The 17,365-nt window shown below is 43.0% G+C and overlaps 6 protein-coding genes across 6 annotated transcripts; 3 read left to right on the top strand and 3 right to left on the bottom strand.

The window, feature by feature from the left end:
* Positions 1–43: 43 nt before the first annotated feature.
* Positions 44–2,832, bottom strand: LOC6536421 (serine/threonine-protein phosphatase 5). The gene is made up of 8 exons (XM_002096967.4): positions 2,575–2,832; positions 2,125–2,366; positions 1,917–2,067; positions 1,730–1,851; positions 1,403–1,673; positions 888–1,338; positions 751–832; positions 44–692 (listed from the first exon to the last, which is right to left on the bottom strand). The coding sequence occupies exons 1-8, from the start codon at positions 2,756–2,758 to the stop codon at positions 633–635; spliced, it is 1,563 nt and encodes a 520-aa protein (XP_002097003.1). The 5' UTR covers positions 2,759–2,832; the 3' UTR covers positions 44–632.
* A 637-nt stretch (positions 2,833–3,469) lies between these two features.
* On the top strand, positions 3,470–4,845 carry LOC6536420. Its single transcript, XM_002096966.3, has 2 exons — positions 3,470–3,968; positions 4,027–4,845. Exons 1-2 carry the CDS (start codon positions 3,747–3,749, stop codon positions 4,561–4,563), a joined length of 759 nt encoding a protein of 252 aa, XP_002097002.1. The 5' UTR covers positions 3,470–3,746; the 3' UTR covers positions 4,564–4,845.
* Positions 4,846–4,981: 136 nt separating this feature from the next.
* On the top strand, positions 4,982–8,078 carry LOC6536419 (CLIP domain-containing serine protease 14D). The gene is made up of 6 exons (XM_015192255.3): positions 4,982–5,257; positions 5,553–6,317; positions 6,942–7,044; positions 7,093–7,223; positions 7,285–7,392; positions 7,519–8,078. The coding sequence occupies exons 1-6, from the start codon at positions 5,206–5,208 to the stop codon at positions 7,893–7,895; spliced, it is 1,536 nt and encodes a 511-aa protein (XP_015047741.1). The 5' UTR covers positions 4,982–5,205; the 3' UTR covers positions 7,896–8,078.
* LOC6536418 (S-antigen protein) lies at positions 6,337–7,403 on the bottom strand. The gene is made up of 2 exons (XM_002096964.4): positions 7,309–7,403; positions 6,337–6,886 (listed from the first exon to the last, which is right to left on the bottom strand). Exon 2 carries the CDS (start codon positions 6,878–6,880, stop codon positions 6,449–6,451), a length of 432 nt encoding a protein of 143 aa, XP_002097000.1. The 5' UTR covers positions 6,881–6,886; positions 7,309–7,403; the 3' UTR covers positions 6,337–6,448.
* A 606-nt stretch (positions 8,079–8,684) lies between the features above and the next one.
* Positions 8,685–10,076, bottom strand: LOC6536416 (pinin). The gene is made up of 3 exons (XM_002096962.4): positions 9,839–10,076; positions 9,014–9,780; positions 8,685–8,771 (listed from the first exon to the last, which is right to left on the bottom strand). The coding sequence occupies exons 1-3, from the start codon at positions 9,970–9,972 to the stop codon at positions 8,752–8,754; spliced, it is 921 nt and encodes a 306-aa protein (XP_002096998.2). The 5' UTR covers positions 9,973–10,076; the 3' UTR covers positions 8,685–8,751.
* A 653-nt stretch (positions 10,077–10,729) lies between these two features.
* Positions 10,730–16,936, top strand: LOC6536415 (hemicentin-2). The gene is made up of 16 exons (XM_002096961.4): positions 10,730–11,660; positions 11,955–12,084; positions 12,176–12,384; positions 12,507–12,617; positions 12,690–12,896; positions 13,002–13,153; positions 13,205–13,349; positions 13,410–13,540; positions 13,601–13,760; positions 14,008–14,178; positions 14,244–14,366; positions 14,426–14,559; positions 14,628–14,802; positions 14,870–15,147; positions 15,223–15,420; positions 15,508–16,936. Exons 1-16 carry the CDS (start codon positions 11,594–11,596, stop codon positions 15,934–15,936), a joined length of 2,820 nt encoding a protein of 939 aa, XP_002096997.1. The 5' UTR covers positions 10,730–11,593; the 3' UTR covers positions 15,937–16,936.
* The last annotated feature ends 429 nt before the right edge of the window (positions 16,937–17,365 follow it).

Here is a 17,365-nt window from a genome sequence, read left to right as displayed (position 1 = left end):
CAGTAGAGTAGGCAATAGTTTGTGGATTGAAAACATTATGGGATTATTATTGAGGTATCTATAACTTGATTAGTTTTATTGAAATGACTTTTATATAATATAAACAAGGCAAGGGTTGAACAAAACTGGTTTTATACACAAATAAAGCGTTGGGAACAAACAAAATTGATGAAAAATTTTATGTATGTACTTGTATATTATGTTTTGGTTGCCATAACTAAATGCTATGCATAAACAAACTTTTTCTTTCAATTTTCACTTACAAGTGGAACCGCAGATGCTTGGCACCGATAAAACTTAGCATCCGACTTCTAAAGCCACTATACACTATAACATTTCGTTCTGTATCAAATATAGCTGAATTTATAAAATGATTGCTGCTCTGTATTTGTGATCGTGATCCTTTCCCCGCCCTCTTCGCGTCCTACGCCTTATTGACTCGCCGTACGCATACTTAAGTAGTGAAGCAGCTCACAGTGTGCATAAGTCTATTGAGCATCTTCGAATCCTTTTCCTCTCCTTTGATCATTGTAAGCTGGGCTGTTTTGCGGTTGTGGGTTCTCAAGCTGTTTGTAAATTGGTATGTGTTGTGTGGGAGTATGGTTTAGCTATTGAAGTTGATGCGAAACTGACTACGCCAGCCAGTTCATTAAACTGTTGGCATAGGCCATGGGCTTGACGTCGGGATGTGGCTGAATAGAATAGAACGATAATGAATTGACTAGATTAAAGTTATTTTTGAGTACTTACCACAGCCTCGAATGATTTGTAATTTGGTTTCAAATTGTTACCCGTTATGGTAATAAATGCGCCCATGTTGCCCATAGTATCACTGCAGAAACGGTCACAGATTACGTAAAGTTTAGGGGTCGAATGTGTAGGCTTACCAATAGTTCGGAGCAGAGAAGACTGTTATGCATTGACCGTTGTGAGCCACTTCATAGCCCATATCCTTGACCTCGTGGCTTCGAATGATGTAGTCCAGGTTGTTGTTTTTGCAGAACGTCTCGGTAATGTCCGGACCAAACTGGATGCCCACGCCGCGCTTCGACTGTCCCAGGCCCATCCATTGCTGAGGATCGGACCACAGCAACTCGCACATAAGACCTTCTTCGGGCGGCTGGCAATTTCGTTCGATGCGTCTTATATTGTCCAGAGTCACGTTTTCGGAGGAGAAGAGACCGCCGTGCATGACGAGGATCTTTTGGTTGATGCAGTGGCACAACGGTAACCAGTTGAAAACTTGCGTGAATATGTCAGCCATGGCGCTAGTGTACTTTGCTGTCACCTCGCCAGTAAAACCATACATTTGGTTCATGTTGATGCTTTCGTGGTTACCTGGAATAATTTTGAGGTATGTTATATATAACTTCTTAACATCTAAACAAAAATAAAAACTAACCGCGAGACAAGAAAAAGTGATTCGGATACAGCAGCTTGAAACCAAACAGCGTGAATATACACTCCACAGAGAAGGAACCCCTGTCAACGAAATCGCCGTTGAACAGATAGGGATTCTTTTCAGAGGGCAGGCCATTGATCTCGAATATGTTCATCAAGTCGTAGAATTGACCGTGGATGTCGCCACAAATCGTGAACTTCTCCTCATCCGGCACAGTGATGTCCACCAGCGAGGGCTGCGCTCGCATGTACGTATCGATTTCGCAGAGTATCTGGAAGGTTAGGTAAGTATTCAAAGTTCTACTAGGCTTGGAGGTTAACCGCTTACTTTGTAGGCAAATTTGCGGTGCAATCGCTTCTGTGCCTTGTAATGCTCCATCAATTCCTTCATGAACTTCAGAGTCACCTTGCCGTCTTCCAGCTGCGGACCCTTGTAATCATCCTCAATAGCTGTAATAGGTTGCCAAACGCAAGTAAATCCCCACGTCAACAAGGAGTAAATATAAGCCACTCACTTATGTTCTCCATGTCACTATACATCTCAGAGAGCGTCTTCTCGGGCTTATCCACAGCAATGGCCCGTTCGAAGGCGCGCATTTTTACAATTTTGTTGCACTCGGTGAACTTGAGCTTGGCGTCTTTGTCGTTCGGCCGGCACTTTGCGACCTGAAACCAAATTATTATTCAGTGGTCGGCCAAAAGGTGCTCGCGGGGTTTACTTACGAATTCAAAGTCACAGAGCGCTTGCTTGAACTTCCCCAGAGACATGTGAGCCGCTGCCCGGCGATAGTAACCTTTGAGGTAGGCGGGATCCGCCTTCACCGCCGAAACACCATCCTGTAGTGCGAAACCAAAGCTCTCTTGACGCAAATGCGCCAAGGATCGGTTGGCGTAATATATCGCGTTGTTGGGGTGCAGTTCTATGGCTTTGCTGTACATGTCGATGGCTTTGGAGAACTCCTTGGCTATGGGAATGGACCAAAGGGTGAGTAATGGTACTAATTATACCCCCATAAGTTTCGGCAGACTTGTAAATTATCACACACAGCCAAAGTTTGCCATTGTTTTAAGGTTATGTTGAAAGTGGCACTCGGAAGTGCAGTCACAGAATGCGTTGCTTGCAGGGCACTAATCGTGGTCATTACGAGCCGAGTGATTGCCAGCAGTACTTACTTTTGAGCATTTCATTTCCCTGATTTTTGTACTGCTCCGCCGCGGCAAAATCGCGTTCCTCCTTCGTGTGGGCATTTGTGTCCTCCTCCGGCTCCTTAGACCCCGTAATCTCCACGCCTGGCGGCACCTGCTGCTCCTGCTGGCCATCGGCAGCCTTCTGTACTTCCAGTTCGGACGAAGACATCTTTTTTGTTGTAATAAATGATTTTCTTAAAGTTATTTACTGTCTGAAAATGTTCAAGGCAGTGTTACCAAATGGCGAAATGATTTTCCCACCAAATGCTCTAAATAATCCTGAATGCCTGCGAAATTCAAACTATGGTTTTAACTAAAAACGTGCTTAAAAAGTAAATCCGCATAACGATGTTGTGGATATGTTACCATATGTTAAAAGAAAGGTACATGAATAAATAACTCGCAATTGCTTATCTAATACATAATTTATGTTCCTTCAAAGAGTACACTTACCTGATTCAATACATTTTTTTGGCATTAACGAAACGGCAAACTTGTGCAAAAAGTCCTTCCTGATTTATGTAACAAAGCCTAAAAACTGAGCGAGTTTATTATGATTCATCCACTTTTTAAGTTCCCCCGCAGGTGCGGTAAATCGATAACGAGCTTTGGAGTTGTTATCGTCAGTCAGCTGTTTTGAGGCAGGTTTACTGAAGAGATGCAAGCGTGACCACAGACTTTTCGTGTCACGGCATTGCAGTCTCTCTTAAGCATAAGCAAGTTGCATTTTTGTTGATGTGATGGCGCATAGCTCTATACATAAATATGACTAAGATTACCTGCTAACAAAGTAGCATCTAATAAGTGCACGATGACAACATATATTTGTTTATGCATATTAACCAAAAGCTTTGTGTCAATATTTCGTGCCCATCGTGAAGAACATTCTCTTGAGTGCGCATCTCTAGGTTGCACAAAGCCGAGCCTGTTGGAAAAAAATTAGAAGCGGAAACAGGTTTTACTTTTACTAGCAACTTGAGAGCACAACGCTCAGCGGTTAAGCCAGCAGTCTGGAGTTGCAGCCGCATCGTAGCGAACCGTTTTTCGAGTTTCCCAATCCTTGCCAGCGCATCGGAAAATCCACTGAAGAAACAGGCAGAGGAACTGCGGGGCCGTTAGCATCGTGGGAAAGAGCAATATAAACAAACGGAGGAGGGATGTCGATGAGCAATTTATCAATAGACGGCGAATTTCGCTACATAATTCAGTGGTTTAACGAGTGGAGCGAGCTGCAGCGGGATGACTTTGTCTATGTTTTCGTCGAGTACCTGGCCCGGGGATCCAGTTCTAGCTCCAGCGATGGCCAGGTGAATGGATTGGTCAACTCACTGGCCAACGCAGCAGTGCAGGACAAGCCTATGAGCCTGTTCCAGTGTCGCGTAAGTAGTAGAAAGTTCCCTGCTCGGGTTCCCCCTTCTCATGGTTCATTGTCCGCAGATTAAGCTGTTCCGTGAATGGAGCCCCAAATGGCCGATCGAGTTCAAATGCAAGCTGCAGGAAAAGATCAGTGAAATCGACGCGAAGGTGGGGGAGAAGATTATCAATGAGCTTCGGGGGCCCCATTCTGCGCACAATGGCGACGTAGCCGTGCATTTAAATGCAAATGGAGCGAGCGAAGAGGGCGGAGACTCCGAACTGGAGCAGATGCCAGAGCCACAAGTGACAGAGGTTGCCGCTTTGGCGACAGGGGAAGAAGCTGATCCAGCTCCAGAAGCAGATGACAATCGCTTAGCGGCGGTCTTAAGCCAAGAAACACCCGTTGATGACGACGACGTGGAAGAGTCTGCCGGGGAAGATTGCAATAGCAATGCCGATCTAAATGGCCATTATCCAGCGGCTGCAGTGACAACGATTGCGGTGAATACATCACCGTCGCCATCCCCGACTCCGCAGCCGATTGTCGAACCTGTAGAACAGGTCGAAAATAGCGTTACAGTCACCGTGGCTTCTCCAGAAGTTCCTCCAGTGGCTTAGGCTATGCACGATCTTTAAATACAAACCAGATCGACTATAAAAAGGCCTAATGAGTAGTTAAGTATTTTAGTTCTACATCATCGGCAACTCGACATTCCACGCGATGCATTTCTAGTTATGTAAGCTAATCTCTGGGCCTGAGCCCACTTCTGGGCTAGGCCGACTAAAAAGACTTTGTTCGCACTCTGTAGCCCTTAGCCCCGTTCAATTATCGCATAACCTAAGAGCATAAATTTTAAAGTAAGCTTTCATAATATACGAAAGAGAGTTCCACATTCTAAACGGTGTCCTGTTCCTATTCCTGTACATCAAGTTTAGTTCGGCTAGCTAGCAAAACATGTTTTGTATTGATCTGTTCTTGATGACAATCGGTTACGTTGCTAGCCGGCTATGTTGGTGCTCTTCGTCTGCCGCTGCTGCTCTTTGGCTGTGGCCCAAACCGAGCTTACGGCCTGATAATTGGTTTTTCGAGCTCTCTTTTTGTTTTGATTCGTCGTCGCTGAAATCGAAATCTGAATAGAGCTGGATGTGGAAGTAAGATATGCATGCTGGCTCGGAGATTGAACCAATTTATTTCAATTTCGCACTTGGACGGGCGACGTTGTGTTACTGGTTTCCCAATTTCTTGACTTATCGTTCGAAATGCGGTGCCTGGAAGTCGTCACACTCTTATTCAGCATCCTGTGTTTGAGTGGTGAGTATCCCGGGGATCCCTGATAAACCAATGACTTAAGACACAAACTGTGCGACGGGAGGGGTAATTAAAGACCAGCCCCTTAGTGGGTCAAGGTCTTCGTCTAGAAATTCCCAGCGAAGGGCAATAAACCGCGCGAACGACGGCGAATGCCGAACCAAAAAAGTGAGTGAGTAATTGCCGTGGGCACTTCTGGTTTGCTGGTTTTCTGGCCTGCGATTGCTTTGCCGACATTGACCTTGCAGAAGTGATTTCATGCCTTGTCATCCAGCCTGGTCATCCGTTCTACTTTCAGGGGATCGCAGTGCCTACGCCTGCCACTGCATCCGTCTCGGGAAATGTGCCCCCTTTGCCCACCTTCTACTTCACCACGGCCCCGGAGAACAGTCCGCTGTTTTCGCCAAGGTGCACAGTGCCAGTTGTGGCTTCCAAGGCCTCGAGCCGCTCGTCTGCTGTCCGACATCTCGCAAGCCATATCACGATGAGTCATCCTTCGTCAAAGCAAGTCGCAAGATGCGCTTTGCGCCGCCGGATGAACGTTGGATTTGGAATGATGGGGCGAATAACAAGGACAGCCGACACTCCCACACACACTCGGATTATCTGGCAGCGGAGACCAATCTGCACAACTACTGGAACTTCGAGGAACAACGGAACTGCCCCCAGCCCGTGGAACCAGAGTTCTTCGACCGACGCTTCGGGTCGGGACACCACTTTCTGTATCATGTGGAGCACGATGAACGAAATGCAGTACCGCGACCCACTCCTAAGGATAAGCCCATAGTTTTCCCCGGGGACCTACGCTTCCTACGGCAGGGAGAAGAGGAAATTGAACCCAACATAGATCAAGGTCCTCCTCTGGCGCCGTTTACCACAACATTAGCTACACCAATTGAAACAGTTCCTGCTTCCGCATCCAAAACCACCAAATCGATGCCTTCTCTCGCACAGGAGAACACCAAAGGATGCGGCATAAATGTAGAGAGCCGACTGCTGGGAGGAGACCAGGCCAGTGCCGGACAGTTTCCCTGGCTGACCAGGATTGCCTATCGCAACCGAAGTAAGTACGACTTATGAAGTGCTAAATACGCAATTTAGAATTTATTTTTCCCAACGCAACGCCTTTTAAATGATCTTGAACTAACTCCGCATTGGAGATCATAGCCGGGCCCCATACTGTCTTGTGTGCGCTCATCCAATTTCACTGGCCACAAGACCCATTTTCAATGTGAGGAAGACGCCGAAGGCAAAGAGCAGAGCAGCCAGTCCCAGAGCCTTGGGGCCTCGATTATTTGGTGGGGCCCTTAGGCCCAACGGTCCTCCGCCTCCACCCCCGCCATCGGGAGACCCTCTGCCTCCGGGACCACCTCTTCCTCCGGGACCACCTCTTCCTCCAGGGCCACCCCTTCCTCCAGGGCCACCTTTACCGCACTTAGTGCACTTTGTTCCGCCACAAGGCTTGGGACCACACGGTCCTCGCTTTGGGGTAGGACCAGCACCAGCACCAGCACCAGCGCCACCTCCACGACCACCAGGTCCGCCCTGGGAACCAGGAGCTGGGCAAGATTCAGGGCCATTCGTCTGAGGTGGTTGACTCCTTCCTGAACAAGGGCAAGCGCACATGGTGTGCTAAAAACAAGAAAAAATGTTTATTCTTACAGGAATTTTACAATACTATTTTCAGGTAGTAGCCGCATTAGCTTTCGCTGCTCCGGATCCCTGATCTCCAGCAGCCACATCGTCACTGCCGCCCACTGTGTGGTCAACCTAGTCAGCGATTTGGAACTGTAAGTCTAAAGCCTAATTAAGTTTATATCATCCACGTTCTGCCGCAGGTCCCATGTTAGATTGGGAAGTCAGGATGGGGCGAGTCCGTTCGCCATTGAGCAGGTGATAGTTCATCCTAACTACGACCAGCCGAAATATGCAAATGACATTGCCCTACTAAGAATCAACAGCACAAATGGTAAGAGATTATGCTCCTTCCCCAAACCAGTGATCATTCTGAATAACCACCGACTTTCCAGGCACATTCACACCCATATGCTTACCCTTAAACGGGTCAACCACGCTGGGAAACAGGCTGATTGGGCAAACCGGAGTGGCTGCCGGTTGGAGTATTGGGAATTCGGAAAGTGAGTCTCGAAATAACTTTATATCTGATTTGCTTAATTTTTCAAATTTTACTATCGATGCGATCGAAATATAATTCAGCGCATATTAGGTTTTTAATGTATATTATTCTCTGCTACACAATTCAGATAATGGTTCTATGGACACAACGAACTCCACCGCTGAAGTTCGCTTCATCCGTTTGCCCATCGTAAACACAACCAGCTGCGCCATTGCCTATGCTAGTCTCAGTGAGAACTTCCAGCAGCCCATTGTCATTACACCCAATCACCTGTGCGCCCAGGGAATGCCCATGAACGACGTGTGCCGAGGCGATAGTGGCGGCCCCTTTATGGACGACGGATCCTCCGGTGTATTTGGTACAAGTGGACGCTATACGATCATCGGCATCGTTGCCTTTGGACCCACGCTGTGCGGCGTGACCACCATTCCGGGGGTCTACACCCTGGTGAGTAGCTTCTCCGATTGGATACTGCGGAGCATTAACGGAGGATCTGACCAGTGAGTGGTCGTGTTGGGAACCCAACAACCAAGCAAAGCACATCCAAAGCTTCCAATGCCAAAGTCTTCAGAGTACATCCAAGTAAAACGCAATGATTCATACATTCTACGGATAAACACAAAAGTTCGGCTCCACTTCAAGTCACCTAAATGCCAATAAAATTTACATGTATAACAATTGTATTCATTGAATATGTATTTTTCCTACTTTATATGGCGGATGTTAATGTTCTCTTTTTATTTTTGGGACAAACAGTGTTCTTTTCTCTGCGAATACAGTACAAGAATCAGGGGTCAACATGTTCTTTATTCGTTAATTGCGTCTGACTACTGGTCTTAATTAAAAATGTTAATCAACGGCGCGGAAGGAGAAGGGATAATTATTTTTCCAGAGTTCTTAACTTATCGCTTAAAGAATATTAATTGTTTGTAACGCCTCATTTTAAATTGATTGCTTCCTCAAACAATTTGGAAGCGAGAATAATATATTTGATTTAAAACGTGATTTAGCTGCTGGATGATTACATCTATAAATACATAATTAGGTATTAAAAGTTTTTATTTTGCGACCCGATATCTTGTGTAAAAATTATTTTTAAATTTTGTATTTACAATTTTACAAATTTATTTGAAAGAAACAGATCTAGCCTAGCTGCAGTAAACAATTTTGGTTCCACATTCTAGTAGACAAATATAATTCCAAAGTTTTTTGGATACTTAAAACTAGTTTTGCCCCACAAATTGTTGTTAAACACCCCTTCATTCGCTGAAGTAAAACAATTGTTTTGGCAAATAATTTATTAATTTGAATTAGTTTTAATCCTTTATTCCTAGAATAGCATCATTCACTTTCACGAACTTTATTTAACGTATAATGAAGCTGCAAATGAAACAGGAAGTAGTACATTAAAACAAATGCATCTGAGCTGATAAATACGATATAACTTTAAAAACGTAATCACCGCATTGTAATTTATTTGCTTACGATTTGGGTTTTAGTATTATTTACCAAAAGTTTATAAGTTTCATTAATAAGTTTTATAAAATGAAACCCAATTGCTCTACACAACGATATCCGAACGATTCTAATTCAGACCCTATGGTAAACTGAAGTTTACTTACACTTATCCAACTGCTCTTCGTCGTCAGGCTCTTCATAGAAACTTTCGTCCATTGCGTTATCGTCATCCACCTTTCCAAAGTTCATGTTCTCCAAGTTTCTTAGCTCAACTTCCAGTTCTTCGCGTCTAAATTCTATAAACACATCAGCTTCACTTTTACTTTTACTCAACAGTTTTTCCGTTCTAGGCGAATGCACTTTTGGCCTGAAGAACAGGTGTGGTTTCGTTTTTGTTCTTATGTTATTTTTCGCATTTAACATAGTTGCTTCCCAGGCCTTGAAATCCTTCATTCTAGCCATTTTGTACTCTAATCGGCGGATTTCGAACTGTTTTTTTTTCCTGTCTAAGAATAGTGTTTCACGCTGTTTCCTCAACATCGCTCTTTCCTGCAGTTCCTGTTTTTCCACCTTTCTATCGATCTCAGCCTTTTTATCCTCTTTGCTCTTTAGTCGCGATTCCTCCTGACAGAACTTCTGTAGGGTGCCCAACAGCGATCCGAACATCCGGCGATTCCTGGCCCTCGACTCGGAGTCTGTTCCCTGTGCCTCGACGATCTCCTTTTTTGTTGGCATCTCCCGAATGACCCGGGAATTAATCCTTGGCGGCCGACCCTCGTTCTCTTCGATGGGGAAACGTGGAATCGGGTTCTTGCTTTCGTACATTCGCCGCTTGTCTTTAAAGGGACCACCGGGTGCATTTCGGGGGAACGGTCGGTCACCATTGTGGTCGTTCTTCTTGCCATCTTGGGTGTATTTGAATTTGTCCGATCTGGAATTCAGTGGAATAACCAATAATTAAATTTAGCACAATTTGGGTTGTTTCGTACCTCTGCAGGGAATCCTTGGGGACGCGACCAGCAATGCGGCGAATGTTTTCATTTAGTATCACTAGTGACTGCTTGGCCGAGTTCAGTTTTTGCTCCAAGTCGTCCACTGTCGATAGACCAGAGTCATTCACCATTGTTCCCACGTATCAGTTAGTTTTTGTTTAATTAATTATTTTATTTAAATCGGTACAATTAGATGCTCATAAAAGTAAAAAACAAGACTTAGAGATGGGACATTACTAGTGCTGGCAGAACATCGATGGTACTGTTACTATCGATTCAGCGTGAAGGGCCATCGATTGTTTTTATTCTTTATTACGGAAAAGGCCGTTATATACTTTTACGATCTTATATTTTCAAAATTTAAAAATAATCTAAAATACTATCGATCAAGAAAAATATTAAATGTTTGTTTTGGGAATCCCCTATTTTTTAAAAAATCTTCATTTTCTATGAGATTAATTCAACTGTAAAATGCATTTGTATTTAAAAATAATAACATGTTTATAGCTTAAGTTTATACCAATTTATTTATGATTACCCAAAGTAACAGACTCAGGACATCTTTCAAGTCGTATGCACCTTGACGTAACCCCACTGAACCTCTCGTCCGGCCGAAAGTATCTGTACTCGCAGATGAAATGAAACTAGATACCTTGGGCGGACTGCGTAGGTTTCAGTTTCTTTGTCCGGCAAAAAGGATAAGACGTTCATCGGAGCGAGAGGAGTCGAGAGAACCATTGCAGCTGTCCGTCCGGAAAGCTTTCCACAGTATATGTACTTTCGCGTACATTAAAAGGTCGGACCTGCACGCCTCCGTGACTTTTCAGCTTGTTTTTAAAATAGAATACAATGGTCAGCGGGCATTAGTGGTGTTGATGTGGATGGTCAAGCCCCCACAAGGACATCTAAAATAAGGGTTAACATCATAATGAGTGCTGGATAAAGTTTTGACGCCGACCAATTACACATCATATTTAGAGAAAAAGAGAAAATAAGGACGATTATATTGAGCGAGACAAGCGGATGCACGTACATTCACATGTACAAAGGTCATAGTTGCAATGTTTACATCAAAAGCTTCCTGCGGAGCGCATGCGCCCGCCGGAGGAGCTTTTTAGCCCAGGTTTGCAGGTGTAGTGCGATGGAATTTCGACGTGTTAGTTTCGCATTGCGGCTAGAAAAGTAATATAACTTTCTGCCAGTGCTCGTTATGTTCCACCTTGGTTTTTATTAAGAAAATTCACTAAATCGAGTATGGCATAATGCAATTATTTTGAGTGAAACCCCACTCAATATCCCGTGAATGTGCGCATATGAAAATAAGCAATAGTAAAGTGTATCCTGGAATTTTTGGCAAACATATACAAGTGCATACGAAAAGACATACACGCATACATACTTACTTGTTCGTTGAATAAAATCAAATCCGTGACCATTTAAGTAATCTGCAATATATTATTAACCAGTTTTCAGTGCTCAATGGAATACGATTCTATCAAGTATCCCCGAAAATATCCTTCAACTTAGGTATACCGTGTTCGCAACTACTGCAAAATATATAAACCTATGTGTTATACATACAATGTTATATCCCGTGTAGATGTGTAATTGAGTGCTCGTGCACAAGTGTTGGTGTGCTCATCTTCCGTGAAAACTCAGATGATAAAATGTAACTTCTAACCAATTAGATATGAAAGTCATTAAGTCGATGTAATCAACAACTAACCAGTGCTATTCCAATAATTATACAACATGGAGTTACTGCTGCTGTTTATGCTAGCACTTCAGCTTATAGAATCCAGCATCGGAAGTAAAGATGGTAAGTTAAATTGTACCTTTAATGTTCGGAAAGGTTAAGAAAATAGTTTTCAAAGGTGTTCATGCTTGAATTTCTAAAAATAAAAGGGTTAAACCGTTTTTGAAATTTCTGATTGCGATTTGCTTGATACGTTAAAGTATCTATTTTTTTTAGCAGTGTAAAATGCTAGCCGGCTAAGGACATGTGATATATATACATATTTTCGCCTTGGGTAAAAATAGTTCCCAGTTCTAAAAAGCTTAGCTTCATTTAAATAGCTGAAAATAAAAACGAATCAAAACTTAATTTTTCCAGTACCAATTCACCAAATTGAATCCATAGTTGGTGAAAATATTTACCTTCCGTGCAATGTAACGACCTTTGATGGCGATGAGCCTGTGTTGGTTCTGTGGTACCGCGATGATAAGGGTACTCCCATTTACAGGTAAATTAAAAACATTTTTATCATTATTTTATCACTAAGTTTACTATTTACTCCGTGACTTTCTTGTTGCGAAACACTTTATCATGTTTAGCATCGACATTCGAGCGGGAGTATCCAAAGCACCAAAAAGATGGTCGGACGATTCAGTGTTCGGGGATAGGGCATATTTTATATTTGACAAGGAACCGGGAAAACTGTCAATTCAGAATACGCAAGCATCCGACTCCGGAACTTATAGATGCCGAGTGGATTTCCTGAAAGCGCAGACCATAAACAGCCTCATTAGGCTCAATGTCATATGTGAGTAATTGACTTTGAAATCGCAACAGGAACCTATGATTATGGTTTTTGGTCGTTATATGAGTTCCTTAAACAATCTGTAGCAGGGTAATAATAGCACTGTATCCCCATAATTTTTCTAGCTCCACCCAAACAAGTTATTATTCGTGACAGCTCCAACGTGGAGCGTTCTACAGTTGTGGGACCATATAGCGAAGGCGACATCGTATCCCTGAAATGCCAAGTAATTGGAGGTATAAGTTATTCTCTATCATTCAGAAATCAGTGCAAAAGTAACTCGATTCGTTTTCATATTGTTCAATCAGGCTATCCGACGCCCACCATCAGTTGGTATCGCGATGGCCTGGAAATGCCATGCGAATTGTCCCATTTGGCAGGAGGGAAAATTATAGAGTGCGAAATTACGCTACCATCTCTGGGTCGGGAAGATCTTAACTCCCGACTTACCTGCCGCGCACTGAGTCACCCCAGAGCACCCATCGTCGAGGCGGTGGTTCAAATCGATATGAACTGTAAGTTTTAAACTACGGGTACATATATAACATATATCACCTTTCAAATATGTAGCGGGCTTAGGCAGGGTTTGGCATACATGTAAGCACTTTCTTTACTTTCAGTTGCCCCTTTAAATATCCGACTGTTGGGGGCACATCAGCCACTGTCTGCTGGACGCAGATACGATCTATTGTGCCAAAGTGCTGGCTCCAGGCCGCCGGCCGTAATTACTTGGTGGCAAAATGGCATACGGCTCGAGAAGACCACCGAAACAGTAAGTATCCTGCCATAATATACTGGCCGGCATTTAAACTGTGTTTTGTAGACTTCGAGCGATGGCAACCAGACCACAAGCACTCTTTCAATCAGTCTAAGCAAATCTGATGCGGGAAAGTATTTATCATGCAAAGCCTACAACCATGCTGTTCCCTCCGAACCATTGGAAGATGGCTGGAAGTTAGATATACAATGTAGGTTTTATTAAATCACAATGGGTATTTAGCTGAGGCTAACAAGCGTCTGCTTTCCAGATGTCCCGGAGGCATATGTTCGGCTGGGAACATCCCTGGATCCAGGCACTTTGCGGGAAGGTACAGACGTGTACTTTGATTGCCTGGTGATGGCTCACCCAAATGTCTTTCGCATCGAATGGCGTCACAACGTGAGTTTAATCACGCTAATCAAATGGTGTTTGGTTTAAAATGGTCACCCATTCCCACAGGAACAACCTTTATCACACAATATATCGCAGGGCGTCATAATTAGTAACCACTCCTTGGTTCTGCAAGGTGTAACTAGGGCCACTGCCGGAAACTACTCCTGTGTGGGATTCAATGCCGAGGGAGAAGGAATCAGTGCTCCCTTTGCACTAAACATACTCTGTAAGTTTGCTTTATCACTGTTAAATTACCAAAGTCATAGAAAAATTCAGTTTTCCGGGCTTTGATTTATTTAATTTTAAAATTGCCCCCTGAAAGCAGCATTTATATTTTGCTGACACACTTGTACACCAAATAACAATCAGAGGAGCATTCTCCTGTTTGTTTACCCTATTTTTTCCACTTCTCCTTTGGCTTTAAGAGGTAATTAATGTTTTTATGGTCTGTTCTTTATGTTCGCGTTTTATAGACGCTCCCACGTGTGCCCAGAATCAGAAGAAGGTGTACGGCATAGCCAAGCAGGAGGATGCAAAGGTCATGTGCACCGTGGATGCCAATCCTCGAGAAGTCGAATTTAGCTGGACGTTTAACAACTCTGCCGAAAGTATTGATGTCGCCACAAATCACATTATTGGCTCGGGTAAGTGTTACCATTCTTAAAACTGTTAATTCTATGCTAACTTTTTTATAATTATATATTTTCAGGTACCACTTCCATTGTAACATACACACCCGTTAATGAACTGGATTATGGAACCCTTTTGTGTTTGGCGTCAAACAAAATTGGCAAACAGCGAGTACCATGTGTCTTCCATATAATCGCCGCAGGTGCGTACTGCCAAACACTTAGAAAAAACTTTATTATGATTAAGTATGATTATTTAAAGGTCGACCGGAAAAAGTGCATAATTGTACGGTGAACAATATATCCATGACATCCTTGACGGTCACTTGTAGCGATGGTTTCAACGGCGGGTTGCCACAAAGTTTTAACTTGGAACTGCTGGACTCTTACACACAAGTAAGACAATACTATTTAACTGCTAATTGGAGAGGTTTCATTAAACAAAACACTATTTCGTGTTTCAGGAAATTAAAGCAAACATAACATCCACGGTTCCCAAGTTTACGGTGCCGGGCTTGAGTCCGGGCAGTATATATAGGCTAAATATTTACGCGTTTAATACGAAGGGTCGATCCGATCCAGCTATAGTCAATGCGGCCATGCTGCGAATGCCCGAGAAGCAACTAACCTCGGAGCAGAGTGAGTCCTTTTTATCTTATATTTTTCCTTGAAGTTCTGTAAACACATATCCTTTTTTACCCCTCAGCTCACAATCTTCGTGCAGAGCTGCTATTTTCGCCAGTGATGTCCTTAACAATTGGCCTAACCCTCGCTGTGCTGGTCGCCGTTTTGGCCATCATTCTGGCACTTCGAATACCCTGCACCGCTTCATCGAGACGGCGTCAAAAGGAGCTCTCAAACGAGAATATATCCAGAGATGAATCGCCAGGACCAAGCGACAAGAGTTCCGGCAGCAAGGAAGTGGACGATTGCGACGAAAAGAATCCGGATGTGGTACCTGAATCCATTGAACCTGACGAGCAGGTGGGCTTGAATTAGTTTATATATCTTATATATTCTCTGCTTAAGCACTTTAACGATTATAACTTCATATATCAGGTCGAGAGTATCAGGAAAAGGCAGCAGATATCCACCATTGATACCAACCGCAGTCCCAATCGAGGAATTTTCGTGAACGAGCAGCAGCATCTGACAGCAGCCGAGATTTCCCTGCGCGCCTCCCATGGAATTGGCTACTGCACCCTGAGGAGTGGCATGCACGCCCAGGCCCAGAGTTCAGTGGGCGAGATATCAATAGTGAGTAGACCACTTAGATAAAGTTTAAGTACCCATAATACCAGTACTATGACTGTTACTGTTTAACTTGCCTTGAAACCCACACAGAACGTAACGCCACACGTGTACTCCAACTCGATCTCGCAATGCACTCTGCCACGTCAGTCGTCGCAGAATGTGTGGAACAACTACAACTGCAACATCACCGGAGCGAGACCGACCTCCACGTTCCACCAGCTGACCTTTCCCCAGGGAAGGGTCAATGTCGGTGGCCACAATCCGGTGCAGCCAATGCATGGACACGCACCCTCACCGTCGCAGGCATCCAATAGCTCCATGGCCTCGTCGACGAACACATTGCCCCAGCCACATCCCCATGGCCGAACCATCGCCCTGCACCACATGAACCAGGCCCAGTGTGGCAGAGTCTGCATCGGAATCGCCAGCGATGGCATCCACACCGCCGAGCAGAATCTATCCGACGACGAGGTAACCGTCCAAACTCCATTAATGATAAAGCGCGACAGCACCGTATGACTATAGAAATTCCACAGGGTATTCGATACGCCCCTGTGATTAGGATTTACAATTTTCTGTATTCTGCATTTCGAACTCAATAGAATAAACTTTTTATACCACTTTATTATCGAAAACAATATTCTGGAGAGATCAATTATTTTCGGCCAAATATGAAGTGTTAGTTTTAAATGTTATTAATTATAAGTTATACGACATCAATATCCAATGAAATAACTAATAGGTTTTAAATTGTGGACTTGTGGCCAATGCAAATACTTTTACTGCAGTTTTTAAACAAAATCCTAGACTATGTACTGGCATCAGATCAGACGAATTTATAGACTGGGTTTTCAAACACGATTGATTGAGTTGTTATTGTATTTATTGTACTTATTTCCGTAGCAATGATGTATAAATGCGTTTTTTACTTTTGCATTATTAAGTCTTATTGAGTATTTCGGAATATGTATAAGGATAATTCAAAATGTATGCGGTGACTCATGTGTGGCCATTGTTTTTGTTGAATTAAGTAAAAAGACTTTGAAAAATGTTTGTTAACCCAATTTGTTTGCGTACCCAATGATTATGTAACCTCAGCTTTATCCCTAAGCAACTATAGTGAAATCGAGTAAAATCCAAACAATTTGTTGTATGTTTTTCTTCAAAGAACAGAAACAAATGCACCAGAGAATAGGTTTAGTCAAATGAAATTTGACGAAACGATTGCTTCCTTCTATTGAAGCCAATGCAGCTTTTTTGATACATTCGTGATGATGAATAACTTTGAATTAACTTGCTCAAATATATACTAACCCAGTGTAACGAAGGAAGAAATAAAATGCCAATTTTTTTCTTACAACGCTGGCCGGCATTTATTTTGAAATATTTAATTTTGTACTGGTCGAACTTACATAAAACTTATATTTAAAAATACCATATATATTAGGAACTTAGCGTAAAATTACTGTGAGCAGTATTATAATATCTAAGTTATAAATAAAAATAAATTAAAAGTAAATGGTTGTTTGACTCCAAACATATGTTCTATGTTTTCATTTCACTATAAAGATGATGCATCTAATTATTTCTAAAGAATTTTTTGTTTGTTTTTTAAGTGATTTGGTTGTTCTTATCACTCACTAATTACTCATTGCAATCTGGCGCATGACAAATAGTTAAGGGCATTTAGTTTTTATTTTATGGAACAATTATTATAATAGACCCTTGTTTTGTCATTTTGTTGATTTTCCTAGGTGTGTCCGATTGAAATCGTAAGTGGCATCCATATTCCTAATATGCCATCGAATAATTGGCTAGGCTTCCAGAAGAAGAAATGCCGGGATTGGCCCCACCTCGTTAATTTCTTCTGTTTATGCGGATTTTCCAGTGTGATTTCAAAAATAAATATGGGGTATGTGGGCATTATAATATGCTTATTTGTGTTAAA

Source organism: Drosophila yakuba, chromosome 3R (assembly GCF_016746365.2).
Source record: "Drosophila yakuba strain Tai18E2 chromosome 3R, Prin_Dyak_Tai18E2_2.1, whole genome shotgun sequence".
NCBI classification, from domain to species: domain Eukaryota; kingdom Metazoa; phylum Arthropoda; class Insecta; order Diptera; family Drosophilidae; genus Drosophila; species Drosophila yakuba.
This window is presented reverse-complemented; position numbering and strand designations above follow the sequence as displayed.